We start from the raw sequence: 21,703 nt of genomic DNA, 5'->3' as shown, positions 1-21,703 counted from the left end.
TCTCTTTCCTTGCTAAGAGCTTTCTTAGTTATTAGTTTATTTTCTCGCCATTTTACTTTCTTGTTTCTTATTACAAAACCCAAAAATATAATTTTTCTTAACCAATAATAAATACACTTCCCTGCAATTCCTTGAGAGACGATCCGAGGTTTAAATACTTCAGTTAATTTAATTGGGTTTGCTTAAGTGACAACAATCTAAACGTTGACCGAGGATAATTTGTTGGTTCATAACTATACTTGCAACGCAATATTTTTATGAAATTCTTTACCGACATTTTTCCTCCATCAGGTAGCTTTAGACTTATGTTATAACAATGCCGAGCTTCACGGTAGTCACTATAAACTGTAGCAACAAGATTGTCCTGCACATGGAACTTCACAAAAAGATGAACTGTAGCAACAAGTATGAGAATATACAGACTAAAACAGTCTACCACAAGATACTGGATATCTTGTATTTTAGATAGAGGGTGCTCACCGAGTGTGGTCTGTAACCACACTGAACCTAGCACAGGTACTCGTTCGCCTGGGAAACCGACGAGGTCGCTAGTGGATGGTTGGAGTATGTTGTCACTTAACTTCATCTTCTGGAATTTAGAATAAAATAGGACATTAGCACTGCTTTTAGGGTCTAACAGTACCTTCCGAACTATTAGGTCTCCCAGTTGAAGAAAATAATGACTGGGTCGTCCAAATTAAGCTCGGTTGAATTAAAGTCGGATGGTTGGAAAGTCATCTCTAGTATGTTCAGCATTGGTTGATGATCACTGGTTGCACTCTCCACTACAAGCATGGCCCGGTATGTGTGCTTTCAAGCAGAGCTCATTTGTCCCCCTCTAGCGAAACCTCCGAAGATGCAATTGATCACTCCACGGGGTTGATTAGGTTGAGTTATATGAGCTTTGTCTTTGTCTCAAGAAGATTGACCTGCAGGGGATAAGTCAAAGTTCTGTGTGCTTCGCTTCTGGATGTGGCCTCCAATATACTTGTCGAGATATCCTTGCCGAGCTAATCGCTGAAGCAAATCTTTGTCTATGACACATACATCAATTGTATGTCCGTGCTTCTGGTAGAAAGTGCAGTACTTGGTTTCGTCAATATTCTTTGCCTCTGGGTAGGTTCCAGCCTTCCGAGAAGGTTTGAATAATTTGGAGTTCATAATTTCTTTGATGATGTCCTCCCATTTAGTGTTGAACTGTGTATATGAATCGCATCACGACATTAATCGTGGAGGCCTCTTGCTGTCACATCCTTTGTCATCTTCTTTATTGGCCGAGTTTTTGTCAGATTTCCTGGCTTGTCTTAATTCTTCAATTTTCATTTGGCCTTTAGCCTTTTCTTGAAACTCGGCGAAGGTTTTTGGTTTGGCAACTGTGATCATATCCTGGAGGTCTAGAATGGTCATCGCTACCTTGGCGAAACGAGTAACATATCCTTCAGACTCTCATGCTGTCCTTACTTAATGGCGTTTAAATATTCGAAATCGTGAAGGTAGATTGAAGATGCAGCGAAGCGATCTTCGAATTACTTGGGAAGCTCCTGAAAGCGCGAGATAGAATTTGCAGGCAAAGAACAAAACCAATCAAGTGCAAAACTATCTAAAAAAGTAGGAAAGCAACGACATAACACAGGGTCAAAAGCACCGTTTACTATCATTATTGATCGGAATTTCTTGACGTGCTTCTTTGGATCTCCTAACCCATCATAAGGAGTTAGGGTCGTCAACAAAGTGAATCTTCTGGGTATTTGAAAATTGAGTAAAGTATCGTTTTTGTTCTCAACGTTTGGGGTAAGTCTTATTTGTGTCCCTAACGTTTAAATCGTCCTATTTGTATTCTTAACGTTTATAAAAGTGATTTAATGTTATCCTACTATCAATTATACTAACAAATCAGATTATATTTTTTAATTATTCTCACTTGGATGTATTCATTCTCAATTAGGTCTCACTTGGATATATTCGATTTTAATATTATACTCATTATTTGTGTTTAGATTTAATTATATCCTTAGAAAAGTGAATTATGTAAATGTTGTAGGAATTAGTTTCAACATTTGATGAGTTATTTTTCGAAGTAGATCATCAATTCTATTCCAGACATTTGTATTCTAACTTCAAGAAGAGATTTTTTAAAACTCAAACTAAAGCGCTCATGATGTATAATTGATGGCAGGATAACATTGAATCACTTTTACAAACGTTAGGGATACAAATAGGACGATTTAAACGTTAGAGACACAAATAGGATTTACCCTAAACGTTGGGGACAAAAACGATACTTTACTCTTGAAAATTCATGATGTCAGCAGTGAACGGCCCTATAGCGTTGTCGGGTTCATTGTCTTCGTTTTCTCGCCGAGCTTCCTCGTGCTGAGGAGTTTCAAAAACGTGTTGGATCGGATTCGTTCTCTTCATTCTCCACTCGTTTGGTACGATCACCATTGTTTTCAATCCGAGCATTAGTTAGCTCGGCTATCTGGTTCGCCATCCTTTGATTTTTCTCCGCCATGTGTTGACTTGCTTATTGCAGCTCAATTACCATCTGAAGGAGTTCAGAGGGTGTTGGTGGAGGTAGATCAGCCATGGATGGATAAAGAAAGTTTTGATGCCAATGAAAGGGGTAAGGAAAAATTTTATATCTTCGGCCCCACGGTGGGCACCAATTGTTCTTGCCTGATTCTACCGATGTATAGCTCGTCCTCCAGTAAATGTCGGCAAGCTCTCCAACGCTCAAGTAAGTGAGTGAGTAATAAGTTCTTTTTTTTTTTAAATTATGACCTGAACAAAACTTCTTACTGTTTCCTTATACTAAGAGGTCAGGAATAACCGCTGCATTTTCGAATAATTGTATTTTGATCTTATAACGTTCGTAGCCAAACTATACACAACTAGAAAATAAATTAATACAGACAGATTTACAGACAGATTTAGTCTTTATTACAGACGGATTTTTGGTTACCGACGAATTTTGTCCCTCTATAAAAGCCTCGTCGGAAATTATTTACCGACGGATTTTTTTCCGTCGGAAAATTACCGACGGATTTTTACCAATTACCGACGGATTTTCCCTCTGTAAATTCTCTATCCATTTTCCTAAGACGACGAATTTTTCGACGGATTTTCCGACAGATTTTCCGTCTGTAATTACAGACGGATACAGACGGATTTTCCGACGAATTTTCCATCTGTAATTACAGACGAATTTTTCGACTGATTTTCCGTCTGTAATTACAAATATTACAGACAGATTTTTCGACAGATTTTCTATCTGTAATTTGAATCTTGAAAAACCATCTTACACTCTAATTACAAACAGAAAATCTGTCTGTAAATCCGTCGGTAAGGTAAAATAATTTTTTCTTAGATTTTTCTATTACAAAAATAAACCTATTTTCATACAAAATAAATATAAATTTAATAAATACAATTTTTTTATCTATTTTGTATTCAAATATTTATAATAATTCAAAAAATAAACAAATTCATCGTATTATCAAACTAAAAGAAAAGTACTATAAACAAACAAGTTAATATAATTCAAAACATAAACAAAGTGTATTAATACATCAACTATAATTCATCACAAACAAAGTGTATTTCTAATTCAAGCTACAAGAACAAAGAATCAATGATCTTCCTACCCAACCAAAACCAAGCCTACTTGCTAATTAGCTTACAGTCACATGCATTCAACTAAATAAATTAAACAAGAATATCCTACTTTTTTGAAGCTGAAAAATGAAGCTTTAAGGGAGAATGTGGCTAGTTTGCAGCAGAACTTGGCCGAGAACCTTAGATCCTCCTTCCTTGGCTCTTTTCTCAGCTTGTACTTCTTCCCCCAATTTTGGGATGTTACAAACACAGCTCAAACACCCAAACTAAAATAACAGAATAAGATATAGTGCATGAGCGATTTTATTTAAATCACAATATACAATTTCTTCTTTATTACCAAATTAAATACCGACCAAAAAAAAGGTAAAGACTAAAGAACTAATAAAGATGCATGGTACACCACCTTTTTTATGTTTCTAGTACGTTATCCATGTGAAGTTGGTAAAGAGAAGCTAAGTGCAATTTAGGTTTCTTTATTTAAGTACAACATAATTTAATCATCCTTTTCATATCAAATCCATAGATTGTTATTGAATTCCTACCAAGACAGACAACATTATATGAAAAAGAAAGCAAAAATTAGTAAAGATCATCTTACCTTTCTTGGGTCTAGTCCAGGTTGAAAGCCAATCCCCACCACCTTTTCTACTCTGTGTATGTGGCCGTAATCCACAGATAAGCCTAAGAAGCAACATTGTCAGTAGCCATCAACTAAGTAGATCAAAACTTGGAAGAAATTCACCGGAGATGCATACATTTTAGGTGTCCTGATGTCATAAAGTCTAACAGAACCATCTACAAAACCAGCTGCCAACTGTCCCCCATGAACTTGAGATGCAGTCTGAAATACAAGTATTAATACATATATCAGGAGAGAAAATCATTTTTAAGGAACTTGTCATGTTCCACCGGGTTTTAGGTTCCACAATGAACTTGTCATGTATCATCAATCAACACATGCATAACAATGTATCATCAATCTCAACTCTTTGAATCTCAATGCCTGGGAAACCAAATCACTAACTAAAGCTTCCATACAAACAACTGCAGAAGTTCCGATTCGAGACACAATGTCCAATTTCACACCACTTGATGTAGACCTATTTGCAGCTCTCAACTCCAGCCGCAGCCATGAAAACAACAAACGGAGTGTAGTTTTCCTTAGAGGTTCCAAAAGTTTCTAGGAGAAAAATATGCACTTTATCCAAAAACTGGAAATCGATCAAGTTTGACATAACCCAATCAGTCAAATACAGAATCATTAGTCCATGAGAAATATTACCGTGAGGCCCATCTTTCTTTCCCCAAATTTCAAACAATGCCTTGAGTATCACAAATACCCCAAGATTAAGTCTGTATCAGTATATGGGGATTTTCATTTTCTGTTTTCCTTTACCTTTGTTGTTCTTTTGGTGCAAACTTATCCAGTAGTAGTTTTAGCTTCCTATATAATCCTATTTCTACTCTTTTATCACAGAAATAAATATTTTTAGTATTTTGAAACAGTTTCATAAAATAGGAGATCATCAGCCATTCAGTCCAATCATAATCTTAGAAAAAGTAAAAAATATATGGCAGGAGTTTCAAATACCCCAAAAAAATTGAAATTGGCTATAGAACTGTTATAGAATAAAGTATCCATGTAATAAGAATCTTTGTTTATAGCTTAATGCAATGGGAAGAGAAACACACTTACCAGTGATGCAGACAAGGGTTTCCTTTCTAGACAAATCAGTCACATGCTGCAATGAGACTTCACCCAATCAAAACCATCGATTCAGCAAATTCAAATAAAATAAGAACAAGGAAAAAAGATGAACATAGTTTACTCACAATAAAGGTGTCATTGAATGATGCAAAAATGTGAGCAACACCAAAAACATGTTCGCCCTCTCTAACAGTATCCTTATCACATTCCCAATTGCACAACCAACATAACAAGTTCTAATAATGAAAAAAATAGCATCTTATTATTGCTTCCTTCAAATTAACAGAACAATGAGATCATAACGAAAACATAGGTTGCTAGGGAAAAAGAAAAAGAGTTTATTTAAAAGGAAAATCAACATCTAGCTGAATCACCTAATACACTACAATCAGACTTCTTCATTGATTATCACATATCAAACAAGATGACGTGGACTAATAATTAAGAACAAGAATGGAAGACTAACCAACAGAAATTGGTGGACTAATAATTAAGAACAAGAATTGTAATAGACACCTCTTCAACTACCTAAAAATTAAAATAGATGTTCAATCGGGAAAATATTTTAGTCTTAATAAATAAATAAATAAATAAATGATTCAACCTTATGATCAGTTTCTTATTTTCTTATTTTTCTAATAACCAAAGAATCATTTTTATTTAAACCGAAAGAAAATAGATGTTTAATTGTCCAATTTTCTTTGTATTCATAATGCTCTCTGTTACTTTTAGAAGCAATCAATATATGAAATAAGTTATTGCTTAAGGTACTATATTGAAAGGCCATCTCTGGTTCACATTGAATTAAACAAGGAGAAGCAAAACTAAAATATTGGTCATGAAGGCTTTTAGTTTGCTTATACTTCATACAAAATAAAAACCAAAATAATTATTGGTCATGAAGTAGTACATACAAGTAGTACTCATCAATTATATTAGGCACAAAACAGTGGTTTAATAATAACTAACAACTTCAAGCAAGGAAAAATACTACCAATTTCATAAGCAATCCAAGAGGAAAAGTACCTAAATCTTGTGAATTGAGAAAAGGAAACACAGAAAACAAGTTCCGCTCTTTTCCATCTCTCTCAGGAAATTCATCAAACACATGGCAAGCATAACAATACTGAAGCGAGGTTGCAACATTGGGGGTAACACCAGACTTTCCCACCAAATGGGTCTTGATTTTCTAAAGGTTTCAAATAGTAACAAAGCATAAGAGGTTGCCCTAAGGAAACTAGTTATAATTTTTTACATAAGACTTACATATGGACATGTCATTTGACAATGGGTGAAAGAAGCAGTGCATCTGTGTCTTGAATCCTTGATCCAATAAAAGTGAAACATCTCTTCAGAAAGGGGGAAAAATGAATACAAATTAGTTCCCTGGAGATAAGTTTGCTAAACAACTCAACAAAATGTAAAAATTGAAGAAGCACAAACATTACCTGAGACAGTAGCATGACAACAAAAGAGAAATAAAAGTTGTAAGAAATAATTAGTTGTAAGAAATAATTAGTTGTAAGAAATGGAAAGAAATAATGGGTGGGAAGAATAATTAATCAGTTATAAAAAATGGAAAGAAATAAAAGTAAAATAGCATGACAACAAAAGGAAGAAGTTACCGCTTTGTGCGATCATTACCTGAGAGAAATTTTATGATAGTTAAAATCAGCTCCACAAATCAGCAAAAGAAAGAAGTTACCCCTTTGTGCGATCATTACCTGAGAGAAATTTTATGATAGTTAAAATCAGTTCCACAAATCAGCAAAAGGAAGAAGTTACACCACGGCCTCGTCATCTGCCACCATCCCAACCATTACTGTATTCCATACCTCCATCGTAATTTCCTATGTGAAACAGATTGTGTCCAAGTAAGTATTTTTCATATTCCCGAAGAAACCAAAACAAAAAGTATAAGGAATCTTCTGATCAAAAAATAAAAATAATAAGTGGTCAGCAATGCCTCTACCCCTTCCTCTTCCCCTCCCCCTTCCACCATGTCCTCTTCCTCGCACCCTTCGTGAGGCTTCTGTATCAATCGAATCGAGTCAGAATAACAACCATATTAATCTATCAAAATAATTGCCAGAAGAATTATAGTTTACCTCCTTCCTCATCATATTCATTTAAAGATTTTACTTGATCAGCTGGAAGAGGAGGCTGGTATCTACATAAGAAAAAAGACTTAAAACTTTAGCAAGCAGTGAAAAAATAATAAAGCATGTAACCAGTATAACAACTCACACAAAGAATATTGCCTAAATTTTTATATCAGGTATAACACATTATGAATACAAAAGTAAATGAAATACAGAAACTCCATATCCCTGTCAGTCTTAACATGAGATGATTTTTCATGCCGTCTAGAATCTTGATGCTTAATTGACAAAAGTGACAAGAAGCAGCAAGATAGTCACAATCAATTTGAAGTCAAAGTATTACCTTTTAATAGAAAGCCATGCACGACTTCTAGAACAATATGCAGATCTGGAAAAGCAACATGTAGAATTGCTTGAAAGGCATAGAAAAGATCCAGGATGGAATAGATGATGTCAAGAAAGCAGCTTTCAAAGTAGGGGTAAAAGAGGTCCAGAGTCTAAGTTCATAAATGCCTTAGCTGCATAAATTACAGCATTAAAAGCTAAAATAGAAAAGGAAATAAAAAATACAGCAGAGTCTAAGTTTACATTGCATTGTTGCTGTTTGAACCAAACTCTTGTGGTAATTTCTAGAAGTGGGCTATGGATGCTAAGCAGGAAGCTGCAAAAGCCTACAAACAAGTTGATAAATTGAAGAATAAATTTCCAAAACAGAAACCGTGCAGCATCCTTGCTTTGACCAAGCAATGAGGATGAAGGGTACAAGTTTGTTCCCATGCCAAGCCTTCTTCCAGTTTCCTTGGCAATAGCAAGCTGATCACCTAGAGAAAAAGAAACCCAAAAGAAATTTCTAAGCAACATGATTTGAGTTAATGGTATGAAAAAAAAAAAAGAAAAATAACACCACAAATCTTACAGTAATCATTTTTACATTAACACCAAGGTTCAGGTCTCTTGTGATGGTTTCAGTGCTATCATGCCTGGGAGGATCAAATAGTGGTAGCAGCGCAAGAAATTGCCATAGTGCACCATGAGCATCTTTTGATTTCTCAGGTACTTCCTGTTATATAAAGATATTCAAGCAGCAATTATGAATAAAAACTCATTCAACCAAGTTGTAAACTATAAATGTTAATATCCTTTTTTTACCGAAGCTGTCTAGCAACCCCCAAAGATCAGAGCCCACGCTCAGCAAACTTAACAATAGTTGCATAGCCTTTCTCTTCACATCCTCTTTGTAGTTGCAGAGGTTCAATATCTAAACCGGAAGAAAAGAATATTGTTAAGTCCCCTGCACAAACATAATCAGCTGGTGCCAATAGCAGAATAATTTTACCTGCTCTGGAGCACCTTTGCTGGATATATGCCAATTTCCATCAGATTCAATGTAAGTTAGAGCAGTCCTCTTGTCTCCAGGATTGAAAGGGAAAAAATGGACCTCCCTGATTCCAGCTCTTGCCTGCAAAATTTACATTAAGATTTAGAAATTCTTACCTTTAAATTCAACATATATTTTTTCCCTTTTAATTTCTTATATTGAAAAATCAATTTGGGAATATATTTACCTCCTTTGGATCAACAAGCACACCAACAATTACGGCATCTATATCATCTTGATTCTCAGTCCTATATGGAAGACCAAGTTAACATGGACACAAGTCTTTAATCACTGAGACACTGTGAATCAATAAAAACCTAAACCCCAAAAAATTCAACCAAAATGAAACTAGTCAATGCATTCAGGAACCTTGATTTCACAAACAAGTTTATAAGAACACAAAATAAAGAACTGTAACCGTTACAAGTTCTTACCATAGAATAGGAAATAGAATTAGAGCTAGCGATAGAACATAGGATAATATAATTAGAGTTAGCGATGGAATTGAATGAAATAAAACAGCGATGAAAGAGAAAGGAGATTAGGGTTACCTGCACAGCTGAGGCAAGATCGAAGAGAGAAACGCAGCAACACACGGAGAAGAGCAAGCACTAGTGGCGAGATCAAAGAGAGACACGCACATTAGGGTTCGTAAGGGAGCAACGCGAGCAAGGCCGACGGAGGGGGTGCGATAGAGAAGAACAGGTAAGGGGTGCGACAGAGCCTCGGTGCAATGGAAGTTCAGTGTAATGGAGGTTCGGTACGACGGCGGTGCAAGGCTGATAGCGCCGCCGATGGAGCATTTAGAGGGATGAGTGTAGAGCGCGGAAGTGGGAACTGAAACGGAGAGAAGAACGTGATTCCAAAACTTTATTTTAATATTTCCGACGGAAAATTTTAAATTACAGACGGATTTTCCGTCTGTAATAATTTAATAAAATTGAAGCTTTCTGTCTATTTAATTACAGACGAATTTTTCGTCTGTAACTATTTTCCACGAAAAAAAATTAATTTTTCCGATAGAATTATCGACAAATTCTCTTTTCCGTCTGTAATTTATGTTAATTCATTTTCTTTGTTTTCCGACAAAAAATCTCTCTAAAATTCTGTCTGTATTTCCGTGGGATAAAATCCGTCGGAAATATCCGTCTGTAATAACTAATTTTCTAGTAGTGATAGTTTTCATAGTCGAATTATAGTTCTGTAACTGATGCATAACGGTCATATATATATATATATATATATAATAATTAATAATAATGTGATAGCTGATTTTAATATATACATAATATTTTTATATAAAAATTATGTTATATATTTTGTCCCTATTTGTAAAAAAAATTTTAAATCCATCACTTGAGATGTATGCCTTTCTTTTTCTCGTTAGGAGCCGTATAGTTGTCCAATGGAAAAATAAATGGGATCAAATTGAAAATTCACTTTAAAATAAATATATTATGTTACTGTTTGGGATCCATGTTTGATGAACATTCGATCGTGGTCCAGGTTTAATTAGAAATTCGTATAAATTATTCATCCTGTCCTAATTGAAGCGATAAAGTACACAATTGTGCAATTAAATTATCGTAAAAAGCAGATCTCATTGGTGTGATCATCATTCCCTTGTATTTTAAGTAAGACGGACGGATAAGATCATAAATGTAAACATCGCATGCATCTACTTCTCACTGGGGAGGAATAAACTATAAAAAATAAACACCATGGACGTTTGTCTTGTTAAATAATTTTCCACTCTTAAAAGGAAATAACATTAAGAATGAATATTCAATTGTAATTAGAATCTTTTCGCCGAAAATAATTATAGAATGATAAGAATCCTAGGGGCGAGTTACTTTGTCGGATAGCACAATATTATGCAAACAGATAAAGTTGGAAGAACATTAAAGTCGTCTTAAACAAATGCCACACCTCTCTTATTGTGACTCTTCCCTTGTTTGCATCCTATTAAATTTATCGAACTTTTTAAGACCCTTGTTAGTAAAAGTTAATTTATTTCTAAACTAAACTACATCTTATCTCCTTTTACTTTACTTAACAATTCATATTGAATTTTAAATTACAATGCATGTATATTACCTATTGTTTTTCTTAACTCTACTATGTTGCACTATGTGAAATTAAAGAAATTTGGGAGTCTCTTAATTTTGTGTCACGTGCCTTTCCATCAAAAGGCAAAGCAGAATTTTTTAAGGTGCACCTAAATGACTCAAATTATCATCCTCTAATGTTAAAGATTCAAAAAAGAAAAGTAAATAAAACAATATTTTAAGCACCAAAAAAAATTAATAAAGTTTTATTATATATTTTGATTTGAATCAAAATAATTTATTGAAGGTTCTACTTTTATAAACTCTTCTATTCTTCCATTAAGCGTTTTTGGAAGCTAGTAGCGGTTCCTTTCTAACTTATTTATTTGTCATCAACTCTCTAATTTGTATCCATCTCTCAAGTAAGCTCTTTAACTTATTACCTCTTTTCAAAAGCAATTATTTTGTTTATTGTTGGTTGACTGACTTTCACGGTAATTAAAAAATAATGCAATTGGATAATATCAATTTTGTTAACTACATTTTAGTTTTTTTTTTTAAATTTAGAGTAAACACTCAATTTGATTTCGGTCAACTTTTTCAAAAGATAAAGTAATTCCTATTAAAAAAAATACTATGGTCCCTAGTAAAATTATTTTAGGAAAACACGATTTTTTTGTTAAAAAATCTATTAAATAGTAACGAATCAAAAATCAGTTTTGTGAGATTTTATTTGTAATTTGTGGAAATTTTAAATCCCCACAAACTATTAATAATTTTTTTAAAAAAAATCCTTCACTAATAGTGATTATGTAAAGAAGGACTATTGTCAGAAATTATGTCACAAGAAGAAAAGGTAATTACAATACAAAAACATTTTAAAAAGAAAAAATTACGTCACATAAAAAATGAGAGAAGAGAATCGTGATGTTGATGGTGGTAGATGAGATAATCATGATGACAAGATATGATTGCATAATTGAAATAGTGAGGTAATAATTATAACAATGACGATGAAAAAAACAATGATAGTGATGATAGTAGTTGTAACACCCTTATTATCAGAATGTCACGCTTTCAGATTCGAAATCGTATCGTTGTTTTCTTTGAAAAACTAGAAGATACTTTTTCTTAATCAAACATACATATCTAACCAAATTCAATTACAATCTTCATATATATATATATATATATAAACATACCAGATTTTGTATACAAGTAACTTATAAATAATATAAGTATACATATCATTACAACTCATATCCCTCTTACAAAAATATAATGATAAAGGCGAGAAAAAACTATAATATACACACAATTAATTATCATAAGAGGATACGTATAAAATAAAGAACTGATTTCAACTGCAGTGATTATTGCTCATCTTATGAATCATTAACAATTAATTATCCAAAATTTAAAGCTCATTTCTTTAGTTAAAAGAATTTCAAAACTCAATTAATATTTCATAACATAATCGATTACAGTCTCCGTCCCAAAATATAATCAAATCTCGTTACAGCCTCCAATCCAAATCAAATCAAATCACCATCAAAACTCAGGCTCAAAATAGAATCAATTACCGGCATCAAATGATACAAGGCAAATACAATCAAAGAACAATTATAGCCAGTACCAACATCAAAAACAACCCCCAACATCACCACTGCCATTATAAGGAATCTCCTAGTTGTTCAAGCATAAACAAAATAATACAAGAAATACATAAACGGAGATGACAGTTAAGGCAAATAGTTTAGTTAGCATATAGGTACAATTATTCAAATAGACAAGCCAAATACAAGATGCACACCCAAACAATACACACAAATGCAAATGATGCATGCCTGTTGATGTACAGAAATCTGTCTCTCAACAAATTTTCTTCAGCAAGTATACCAAATTGTCGTCAAATAAAAACTCACAGTAGAGTGAGGTCGAATCCCACAGGGATTGATTGGTTGAGCAACTTTAAATAGAGGAGTTTTCTAGTTGAACTAAGCAAAGTTGGTTTGAGAATTGCAGAAAGTAAAATAGCGGGAAATGTAAATAACAACAAATGTAAATAATGGAAAGTAAATTGCAGAATATAAAGTGTAAAAAGTAAATTGCAGAAACTTAAATAGGAATGGGAATGATAAACAATAATGTAAATAGCAGAATGTAAAGAATGGGGAAGATCAGAAGTGGGGGAGCTCATTGGGATTAGGAGATGTTGCATTCTCCGGATCAAGTTTATTCTCATCTCTTCCTCAGTCCATGCATTCATTGATCTCTTGGCAATCTTAGGTGATTGAATCCCAATTCCTTTGCAATTCAATCTCTCTAAACTTGAACAATTGCCCAATTCCTTGATCTAATTGCTTATGAAAAGAGATGAAGTACGATCACTGATTATACCACATGTTTTTCTAGATCAAAGTATTGGTGGGATTATATGTCACCGTATCCATCCAACCCCCAACCCAGTCCAACATGAGAAAGTATTTCTAGCATGATTTCCTCATTCCTCTTCCAAGGTTCAGAGAAAATTCAAGTATGAGCAATTTCTCTTCTAAGACAGTTGCTCAATTGGATGAAGATCGAAAGCTTTCAAGCAAATCAAGAGAATGGAAAGAAGAAGAAGAATGAAAACTACAATTGATCCATTAAATTACAACAGAGCTCCCTAACCCAATGAAGAGGGATTTAGTTGTTCATATCTCTGTGAATGGAAATTGAAAATGAAAAGTGCATTCCAAAAGTAAACTAAATTATAGAAAATGTAAAATACAGAGTGTTTACAGTCCTGGATCCCCCCAGGTGCTCATTCTCATTCTAGTTAAAAACTACTTCTATTTATACTACTACTTTGATCCTCAGTTGAGTTTGCAAGTCTCTGGATGTGGGCCCTTGGCCTCAGTTGAAGCAGTTAACTAACTCATTGGGCTTTGCTCAGCTTGCTGGAAGGGTTGAGATTGGCCGGTACTCATGTTAGTCCCCACATTAGTGGCATTAACGTAGCCACTAACGTGGGCTTTCTTGGCCTACCAAAGTTAGTGGAACTAACTTTTCCACTAACTTTTCATGCAGCTCCCATCTCCATGTTAGTGGCTCACGTTAGTAGCACTAATGTGGGTCTCCTTGGTTTTGAACAAGTTAGTGGCACTAACTTTTCATCCTTAGTTTCGAACAAGTTAGTGCCACTAACTTTTCATTGTGCCCCTTTCTTCTACGTTAATGCCCACGTTAGTGGCAATAATGTGGCCACTAACGTGGGTATTCCTTGCTTCGAACAAGTTAATGAGACCAACTTTTGTACCAACTTTTGAAGCTGCCCTTCTCTTCTACGTTAGTGCCCACGTTAGTGGCACTAACGTGGGTCTCCTTGCCCTTCGCTGAAGTTAGTGGCGTTCACTTTTGCACTAACTTTTCCAAGCCTTCCACTCTTCCACGTAAGTTCCCACGTTAGTGGCACTAATGTGACCACTAACGTGGGTCTCTGCTTCTGGTTACCTAAAATCAACCAAGCAAGGTGTATCAAAGTCTTGTTCTAATCATGAGATGATGCATTATTCATTCTTTCATTCAACTCTTGCACTATTCTCATGAAAAATGTATAGAATTCACAATGTTTGCTTGAATCAAAGTATGAACGCATATTCAACCAAATACTTGCTTATTATCTAAGAAATTGCATGAAACTACCCTAAAACATACAAAAATAGCTTGTGAAACTAGCCAAGATGCCCTGGCATCACCTGTCCTACTAGCCTAAGCTCAAATGTTAGTTACTTTACCAGAACCCGACACATCTAACTTTTGAAGTTACTTAAATGGTGTCTTGGGCTGGTCATCCCATCACAGAGGTCCATGTTGGAGCTTTTAAAGTTTCGGGAAACCCTAACCCGTATGATCTCTTAAATGAATGGATCTTCTCCTTCGAAAGGGGTTTCTTCACGATCTGCATGATTGTCCCGACCTCAAAGGTCGGCTTCTAATTTCAAGAGCTTTTCTTCCAATTCTCTTCGTCGACGCACCTCCCTTCTTAGGTCTCTTTCAGCTTTTCTCTATCGCTCTATCTCTTGCTCGAGTTGCTCTAGTTAGCCATGATGTCCATGTACCAGACCCATGAGCTCTGTTGAATTCCAATTTATCACATCCTCGGGTTAGTAGACTTTTGAGTTTATCCTTCTAGGTTGAGGGTCTCGCGAAGTCCGCTCTCTATTATGGCCATCTGTCCTATCTTGTCACCGAAGCATCATAAGTTCTCGGTAGTCATTGTGATATTCTGGCTCAGATTTGGATGCCATATGATCATCTTCAGTTGATCATCAGCCATAGTTGGGTGTAGACTTCCAGGTCCCTGACAACGGCGCCAATGTTTTGAGGGTTACTTGAAACTGGGTTGCTTTGGGCCTAGACGTGAGGTCCAGACTCTTTTTTGGGGCAACTTCCGATGCCTGCTGGTATCGAGATGCCGCCATCCGAGATCCTCGTGAGGAGGTGGGGGTGGTACCTACAAGGGACTCTAATGCTTAAGTTAGCAAGGGTTTTAAGCGGGTTTTTAGTAGATTAGGTTCTAAGAATACCTGAGGATGTCAGGGTATTTATAAGTATAGATATAGAGTCAATAACCATCTTTTAGAGTAATTCCTCCTTTGATGATGGATAATTGTTCCCTTTTGTTAGGGAGGTTGTTGAGATCTCCCTTCTAGATTAATAGGAGATATCTTAGGAGTTAGTTACTTATTAAGATAAGTAGGGCTAGACTCATGTCGCCGTGTCCAACCTTTATGAGGTCGAGTAGGTGTTGATAGGATCATACCTCTTAAGTGGGCTTTATTCCTTTTGGGCCTGACTATGTTTTTGGGATTTAAACAAAATAAGTGTAGAATGGATGAAATATACCTGAGGTGTTGGATATTTATAAAAAGAAATGATGACTTAGTCATCTATTGAAATGATCTTATCTGAAGTTAGTAAATAGTTTCTTTCCTTACTGAGTGCGAAGTTACTCCATACTGAGTTGATTATTCCCATAAAGATGATAATTGAAATAGTGGAGAGAGAGAGAGGGAGAGAGAGAGAGAGAGAGAGAGAGTTATTACTTGCTCTTCAAGTTTAGTCAAACCCGGGTCATAGAGCCCAATCTTGTGACTGCTCAAGTGCACTAAGCCATGCACCTTGTTTGTCCTTCGAAACTTGGGTTGGCTTATTTAATGGGACCCAAGATTCTTCCTGGGTTGTAATTATTAGATCCGAAACACAAACCTGGGTAGAAAAGAACTATTTGAACATGTCAAAAAAAAAAGAATAGAACTATTTGAAGAGCGTGTGACTTTATATCGTTCTATAACTATGAAGCACTGACACTTTTTTTATTTGTCGTATCCACGTGTCGGAGACATTTCGGACACGACACTTATCGACACTCGTCCGACATGCATGTCTTCTGTGTCCAACTATGTCTTAATAAAAAATAAAAAATTCTTTTTCGGACACTCTCAGACATACCTAAATACCATCACATGTCAGCATGTCCATTCTTATTCTTAACATGTATTCTTAAAATGGATTTAGAAATAGCATATATTATTAATTATTACAACAAAAAAATATTTTAAATACTTTAAATAATTAAAAAATAATAAAAATAATTAAAAATTAATTGATATTTTAATGTCAATAAAATACTAAAATATCATTACAATTTATCTAAAAAAATACATTACATTTATATATATGATGTGTCCCTGTATCTTTTAAGAATTTTAAATTCATGTTCCGCGTGTCATGTTCTGTGTCTGTATCCGTGTCCGTCCATCATAGCTTTATAATGAGCTTAGTACCATTTTAGCCAAGTAATGCAGTTCTAAAGGCATAGTTTAAATTCAATCCTTGGTGTTTTTAAGAGTATATGTCTTCCTTATTAAAACAAATTTAAATTTATACATTCAAATCTTTTTGACAATCAAGTCCAACCAAGTTGATCCAAATCCAACAAAACTCACTCACACAATATGCACATGAAATCACGCCGTTCTTCTTCGTGTTTCTTTGTGTGCCTCCTCTTCCTTCTTCTATTGCTGTTGCTGTGGCTGCGTTTTATTTTTGTTTCTTCTTTTCCTCCTCTTTCTTATGTGATATTGCAGTTATTTATTCTTCTTTGCTTGTTTTTTTTTTTTTAGTTTTATTATTGCTCTTAAGAGAGTGAAACAAGAAGAATTACGAGAAAATAAAATAAGAAGAAGATGATGAAGAAAAAAAGATGAAAAAAGGAAGCAACAGCAGAAGATGAGGTCGTGAGGAAGAGGAAGAGGAAGAGGAAGAGCTTTAAATTATGCAGAATTTATCAGAAAAAATAACACCGAAACTTCTTAACAATAACACATAAATTTCCTAGTATTAACACCAAAATTTTGCTACAAAAGTACAAAAATATCTTTTTTTAATGCTACATTGTTTTCTGCTTTTTATTCTTCTTTCTTTCTTTTTTTTTTCTGTTATTCTTATTTCTTCTTTTAGGAACATTGCTTCCCATATTAGACTTGAATGAACATGTATGTACTGTATTGCAATCTTATTTAGTTGAATAAATGTTGCTGGGTTCTTCCTCTTCCTATTGATTTTGTAGCATTATGTGTTTCTTCTTCTTTATTTATTTTTTCTTGTTTTTATTCTTGTTAAAAAAGTTAAACAAAAAAAATCATGAGAAGGTAAAACAAGAAAGAGAAGATGAACAAAAAAAGAAGAAAAAGGCGATGATGATAATTAAGAAGAAGGAGAAGGGGGAGGAGGAGTTTTGAGTTATCATTAAGTAATTTCAGTGAATTCTGGATTTAAATAGGATGCACTTGATCTGTGCTTGTTTTGAACTGATTTTGTTTGTGTGTCATCATCATTAAGTAATTTTGGTGCATTCTAGATTTAAATAAGGTACATTTTTGTCTAAACTTGTTTTGAATTGAGTTTGTTTGTGTGTCGTTATCATTAAGGAATTTTGGTGTATTCTGGATTTGAACTGTTATACATATAATAAGACGACAATGATGATGATAATAACGATAACGATAATGTTGATGATAATAATGATGATGATGGAGGAGGAAAAGGAGAAAATAGAAGTAGGAGATCAAAGAAATTCAAATGAAAAAAGAAAGAGGAGGAGGAGATGGGAGGTGGTAGAGGTGTGGTGATGGTGATGAAAATAACAAAAGAGAAATATAAAGGACAATGAGGAGGACGAAAAGAAGGTGGTGGTGGTCACGACAACATCGATAATAAAAGAAAAATCGATAATAAAAGAAAAAGATGAGTGAACAGCAGGCAGAAGTCGGATAATTAAGAAATAACTTATAGAATACGTTGTGAGTATAGTTCTTAATCAGCTAAGGTCCGCCTTATCAATTTAGAAAAGTTGTCACAAATTTTAGAAATAAAAATACTGGGAATATGAGTCCCAGGTTGTCTCCCAATGAGTTGCAGGAGAGGGTGCTATTTTATTAACTAGGAATTTTCCGAAAGTTTGAAAGTTGAATAATGATGAACAATTGAATAATTATAAATTAGAGCAATAAAAATAAACTAAGAATAATTATTGGTATTCTAAATAAAAAGCCTTGACTGGGGGAATGATTAATTGGAAGTTCTATCCTTTTGGGGTCTCTTAAGTGTAGTATTAAAAAAAATTATTATCTTCACTTAGTTAACCCTTACTAAATAAAGGAAAGTCAAGTGATTAAGCTAACCCTTATTCGCAAATCCTAATCCTCTCCCTTAGGAAGGTCTAGCGTTAGTATATACAGAACTAGCCAACAACGTTCAATTTAACCGACACTTAAGCCTTCCAACTCAAGTGTCTCATCTTAATCAACCCCTATGTCAAGTAGAAAACTACTCCATTGACATGGATATAATACTCATAAAAATATAAGAAGACATAGTAAATTAAATAAAATAAAATAGAGAATTAATAATTAATTAAACGTAAAGGTAACTCTATATATTAATAAATTCAAAATGCAACATACTTATCTGAATAGGGTCAATGATCAACTGAAAAGAGTAAAGGAATAGGGAAATAAACTAAAGTAATGTCTTCAACGGAGGTAATGACTCTTCAGCATCCAAAATCCAAAGCAAAAGCATAAACTATCAATGTAATGCTAATCTAGATTCAGATCTAAAACTAAAAATAATCCTAATATCAATGTATCTGAATGTGTGTGGATGCCTGTTGAGTCTCTGCATGTTCCCTAACTTTAGTCTGTGTTTCTGGGCCGAAAACAGGGTCAAAACGCGGCCCGAAATCGCCTCCAGCATATTCTGTTATTTCTGCAGATCGCGCAGGTCACGCGTACGCATCGTCCACGCGTTCGCATCATTTAGCGATTTTCCTTGTCACGCGAGCGCGTCGTCCACGCGTTCGCGTCATTCGTGTAGACTTCAATCCACGCGTACGCGTCAGGCACGCGTTCGTGTCAGGCACGCGATCGCGTCGCTGCGATTTCTTCATTTCGCGCGCTCGCGTGAGCCATGCGCTCGCGTCAGTGTTCGCTGGTCATCTCCTTAGTTTCTTATGTTCCTTCCATTTTTGCAAGCTTCCTCTCCATTCTCTGAGTCATTCCTGCCTTATGAAGCCTGAAACACTTAACACACGGATCACAGCATCGAATGGTATAAAGGAGAGTTAAAATGTACTAATTAAAGGTTTCTAGGAAGCAAGTTTTCAACCATAAACAATACTAGGAAGGAATTATAAAATCATGCAATTCATATTAATAAGTAGGTAATGGCTTGATAAAAATCACTCAATTAAACACAATATAAATCATAAAATAGTGGTTTATCAATGAGTAAAAAGGAGGAGGAGGAGGAGAAAAAAGGAGCATGGACATACGTAAAAAGAAAAAAAGGCAAAAGAGTGCACGTACGGGATGTAAAACACATTAAGAATTTGGTTGGACTTGGTTAGCTATTTTGCTTGGTCATAGAGTTTCTCTTAAATTATCTACTTTTCTTTAATCATAACAAAATTGTTTTCCCAAGCAGTGTCCTTCCAAAAATTGAATCGAGATCCTCACGAAGATCATATTGTGTCCCATCTCTAAAAAAAAAGGGAAAAAAAGGTTTACTGTAGAAAGAACTATTTGCATGCCAAGGAGGGAGGCAACCAGGTCATTGACTCGGTCATTGTAGTAGCTGGGAGCATTCAACCTGCAAGAAATGGCTATTTTCTTCAGAAGCTTAAATTTAACATTAACACAAACATTAGATTATGTGTGCTAAGATAGCTGTTGGTGATGATGACATCAATCACGAGTTTAAGTTAGAGGGTCCCATGAAAATCACATGCATGGCATCACAAGATTAATAGGGAATGGTAACTGAAAAGAACCCTTCAATGGGGCCACCATCTATCTCAATTCTCAGGACAGCGCAGCGCTTGTTGCTACCATACATGATCGATCATCAACATCACTTCGCAACTCTAATTATCCACGTGCCCTCATTTCCATCTTGCTCTTCAATCTTTAACACGCGCGCGCACACACATATATATACTCTTTTATCATCAAGACAAGATTGACATTGCTGCTTCTCATGCAGCACTTTCTGCACAGAAACTTTTTTGGAGATTGCATATTCATATTCATTATTTACTTCATACAGGGCAAAGTTTTTCATTTTCAAGATACATAGAACTTTGGATTCCCATCAATAATGTCATATTTACAAATAACATTATAGCCGACACTTCATATATTTTTATTCCGTTCGTTTCAAAATCTCTGTTAATTCAGATGTAAATGACACTTTAAAACATCATTGATCTTATCTGGGTACACTGATATTTTAATGTGTCACTTTGTTCAAATTAATATTTATTTTGAAGTGGAAGGAGTGTCGTGATAATGGTAATAGAACTTGTGGACGCAATTACACAAACCATTTGGATCATACTTTTCCCATATTCTCAGATTAGTCCTCTTGACATCTGCTCCTCCAGGCTTAACAGGTTCTACATGACCAAGCATAGAATCTACCTCAACCTGCTAAAAAATTAGCATTTATGCTACTTAGTATTTATATATGAATGCAGTTTGAAACATCAAACGATCAACATGGTTTTGTAAGAGTCACAAGTGTTGAGGCACACATTATGCAGGAGTACACAATGCAGACATGCAAAGCAGAACACATCATCGAGGGTCTTATGAAGCAGATACACCTGAGAAGTAAAACTAAAGAGACACTCCAACTCCAGAAATGGACATTGGCATGCTTAACTGGGAAGCCGAGAACACAGAAAATTTTCAAGTGTCGATTTGATGAAATACAGGATAAGCAGAACAAAAACTAAGCTATACATTATTCGGACAAACAAGTGAAACAACAAAAGGCAGATTAACTGGCAAAATTCTCTTGTATCTAGGGTCTAAAGGGTGATAGTAGAGAAAGTATGGGGAGCCAACAATTGATTATTAAAAAGAAACATTCAAAACTAAAAACAATAAAAGCATCCAAAACTCAACTAAAAAATATTTTTGAAAGTGAAACAAAGTAAAACCAATTTAGAGTATAGAATTTAGGATTTAGGATGATCGGCAGCGGGTACGAGCTGTGATTAGTTAAACCAGATATATGTGATTAACAATTATGGCATGGGACAAGTTTCCCCTTGGCAAATTTTTTTGGTAATCTCTTAATACACAACCACCCTGCAAAGATATTGTACAAAGCCTATTCAATAAAATAGAGCAAAGGCGCGCATGTAAGGCATGGTTTCTCAAAGAAAGTGCTCGATTGATAGGATATAATGCCTCTCAAGTTTGAAGTGCCATATTCCTGTGGTTGTAAATGATGA

The 21,703-nt window shown here is 34.8% G+C and overlaps 1 protein-coding gene across 1 annotated transcript; it reads right to left on the bottom strand.

Moving 5' to 3' along the window:
* Positions 1–3,536: 3,536 nt before the first annotated feature.
* On the bottom strand, positions 3,537–21,039 carry LOC107646741 (uncharacterized). Its single transcript, XM_088494778.1, has 18 exons — positions 20,980–21,039; positions 20,786–20,888; positions 9,358–9,727; positions 8,994–9,054; positions 8,765–8,887; positions 8,578–8,686; positions 8,345–8,488; positions 8,017–8,249; positions 7,772–7,946; positions 7,435–7,496; positions 7,299–7,355; positions 7,051–7,176; positions 6,593–6,675; positions 5,452–5,562; positions 5,315–5,360; positions 4,374–4,459; positions 4,217–4,299; positions 3,537–3,881 (listed from the first exon to the last, which is right to left on the bottom strand). The coding sequence occupies exons 1-7, from the start codon at positions 21,037–21,039 to the stop codon at positions 8,478–8,480; spliced, it is 837 nt and encodes a 278-aa protein (XP_088350904.1). The 3' UTR covers positions 3,537–3,881; positions 4,217–4,299; positions 4,374–4,459; positions 5,315–5,360; positions 5,452–5,562; positions 6,593–6,675; positions 7,051–7,176; positions 7,299–7,355; positions 7,435–7,496; positions 7,772–7,946; positions 8,017–8,249; positions 8,345–8,477.
* Positions 21,040–21,703: the final 664 nt, after the last annotated feature.

Source organism: Arachis ipaensis, chromosome B7 (assembly GCF_059453495.1).
Source record: "Arachis ipaensis isolate K30076 ecotype BB chromosome B7, ASM5945349v1, whole genome shotgun sequence".
NCBI lineage: Eukaryota > Viridiplantae > Streptophyta > Magnoliopsida > Fabales > Fabaceae > Arachis > Arachis ipaensis.
The sequence above is the reverse complement of the archived record's forward strand: the minus strand, read 5'-3'. Positions and strand labels throughout refer to the sequence as shown.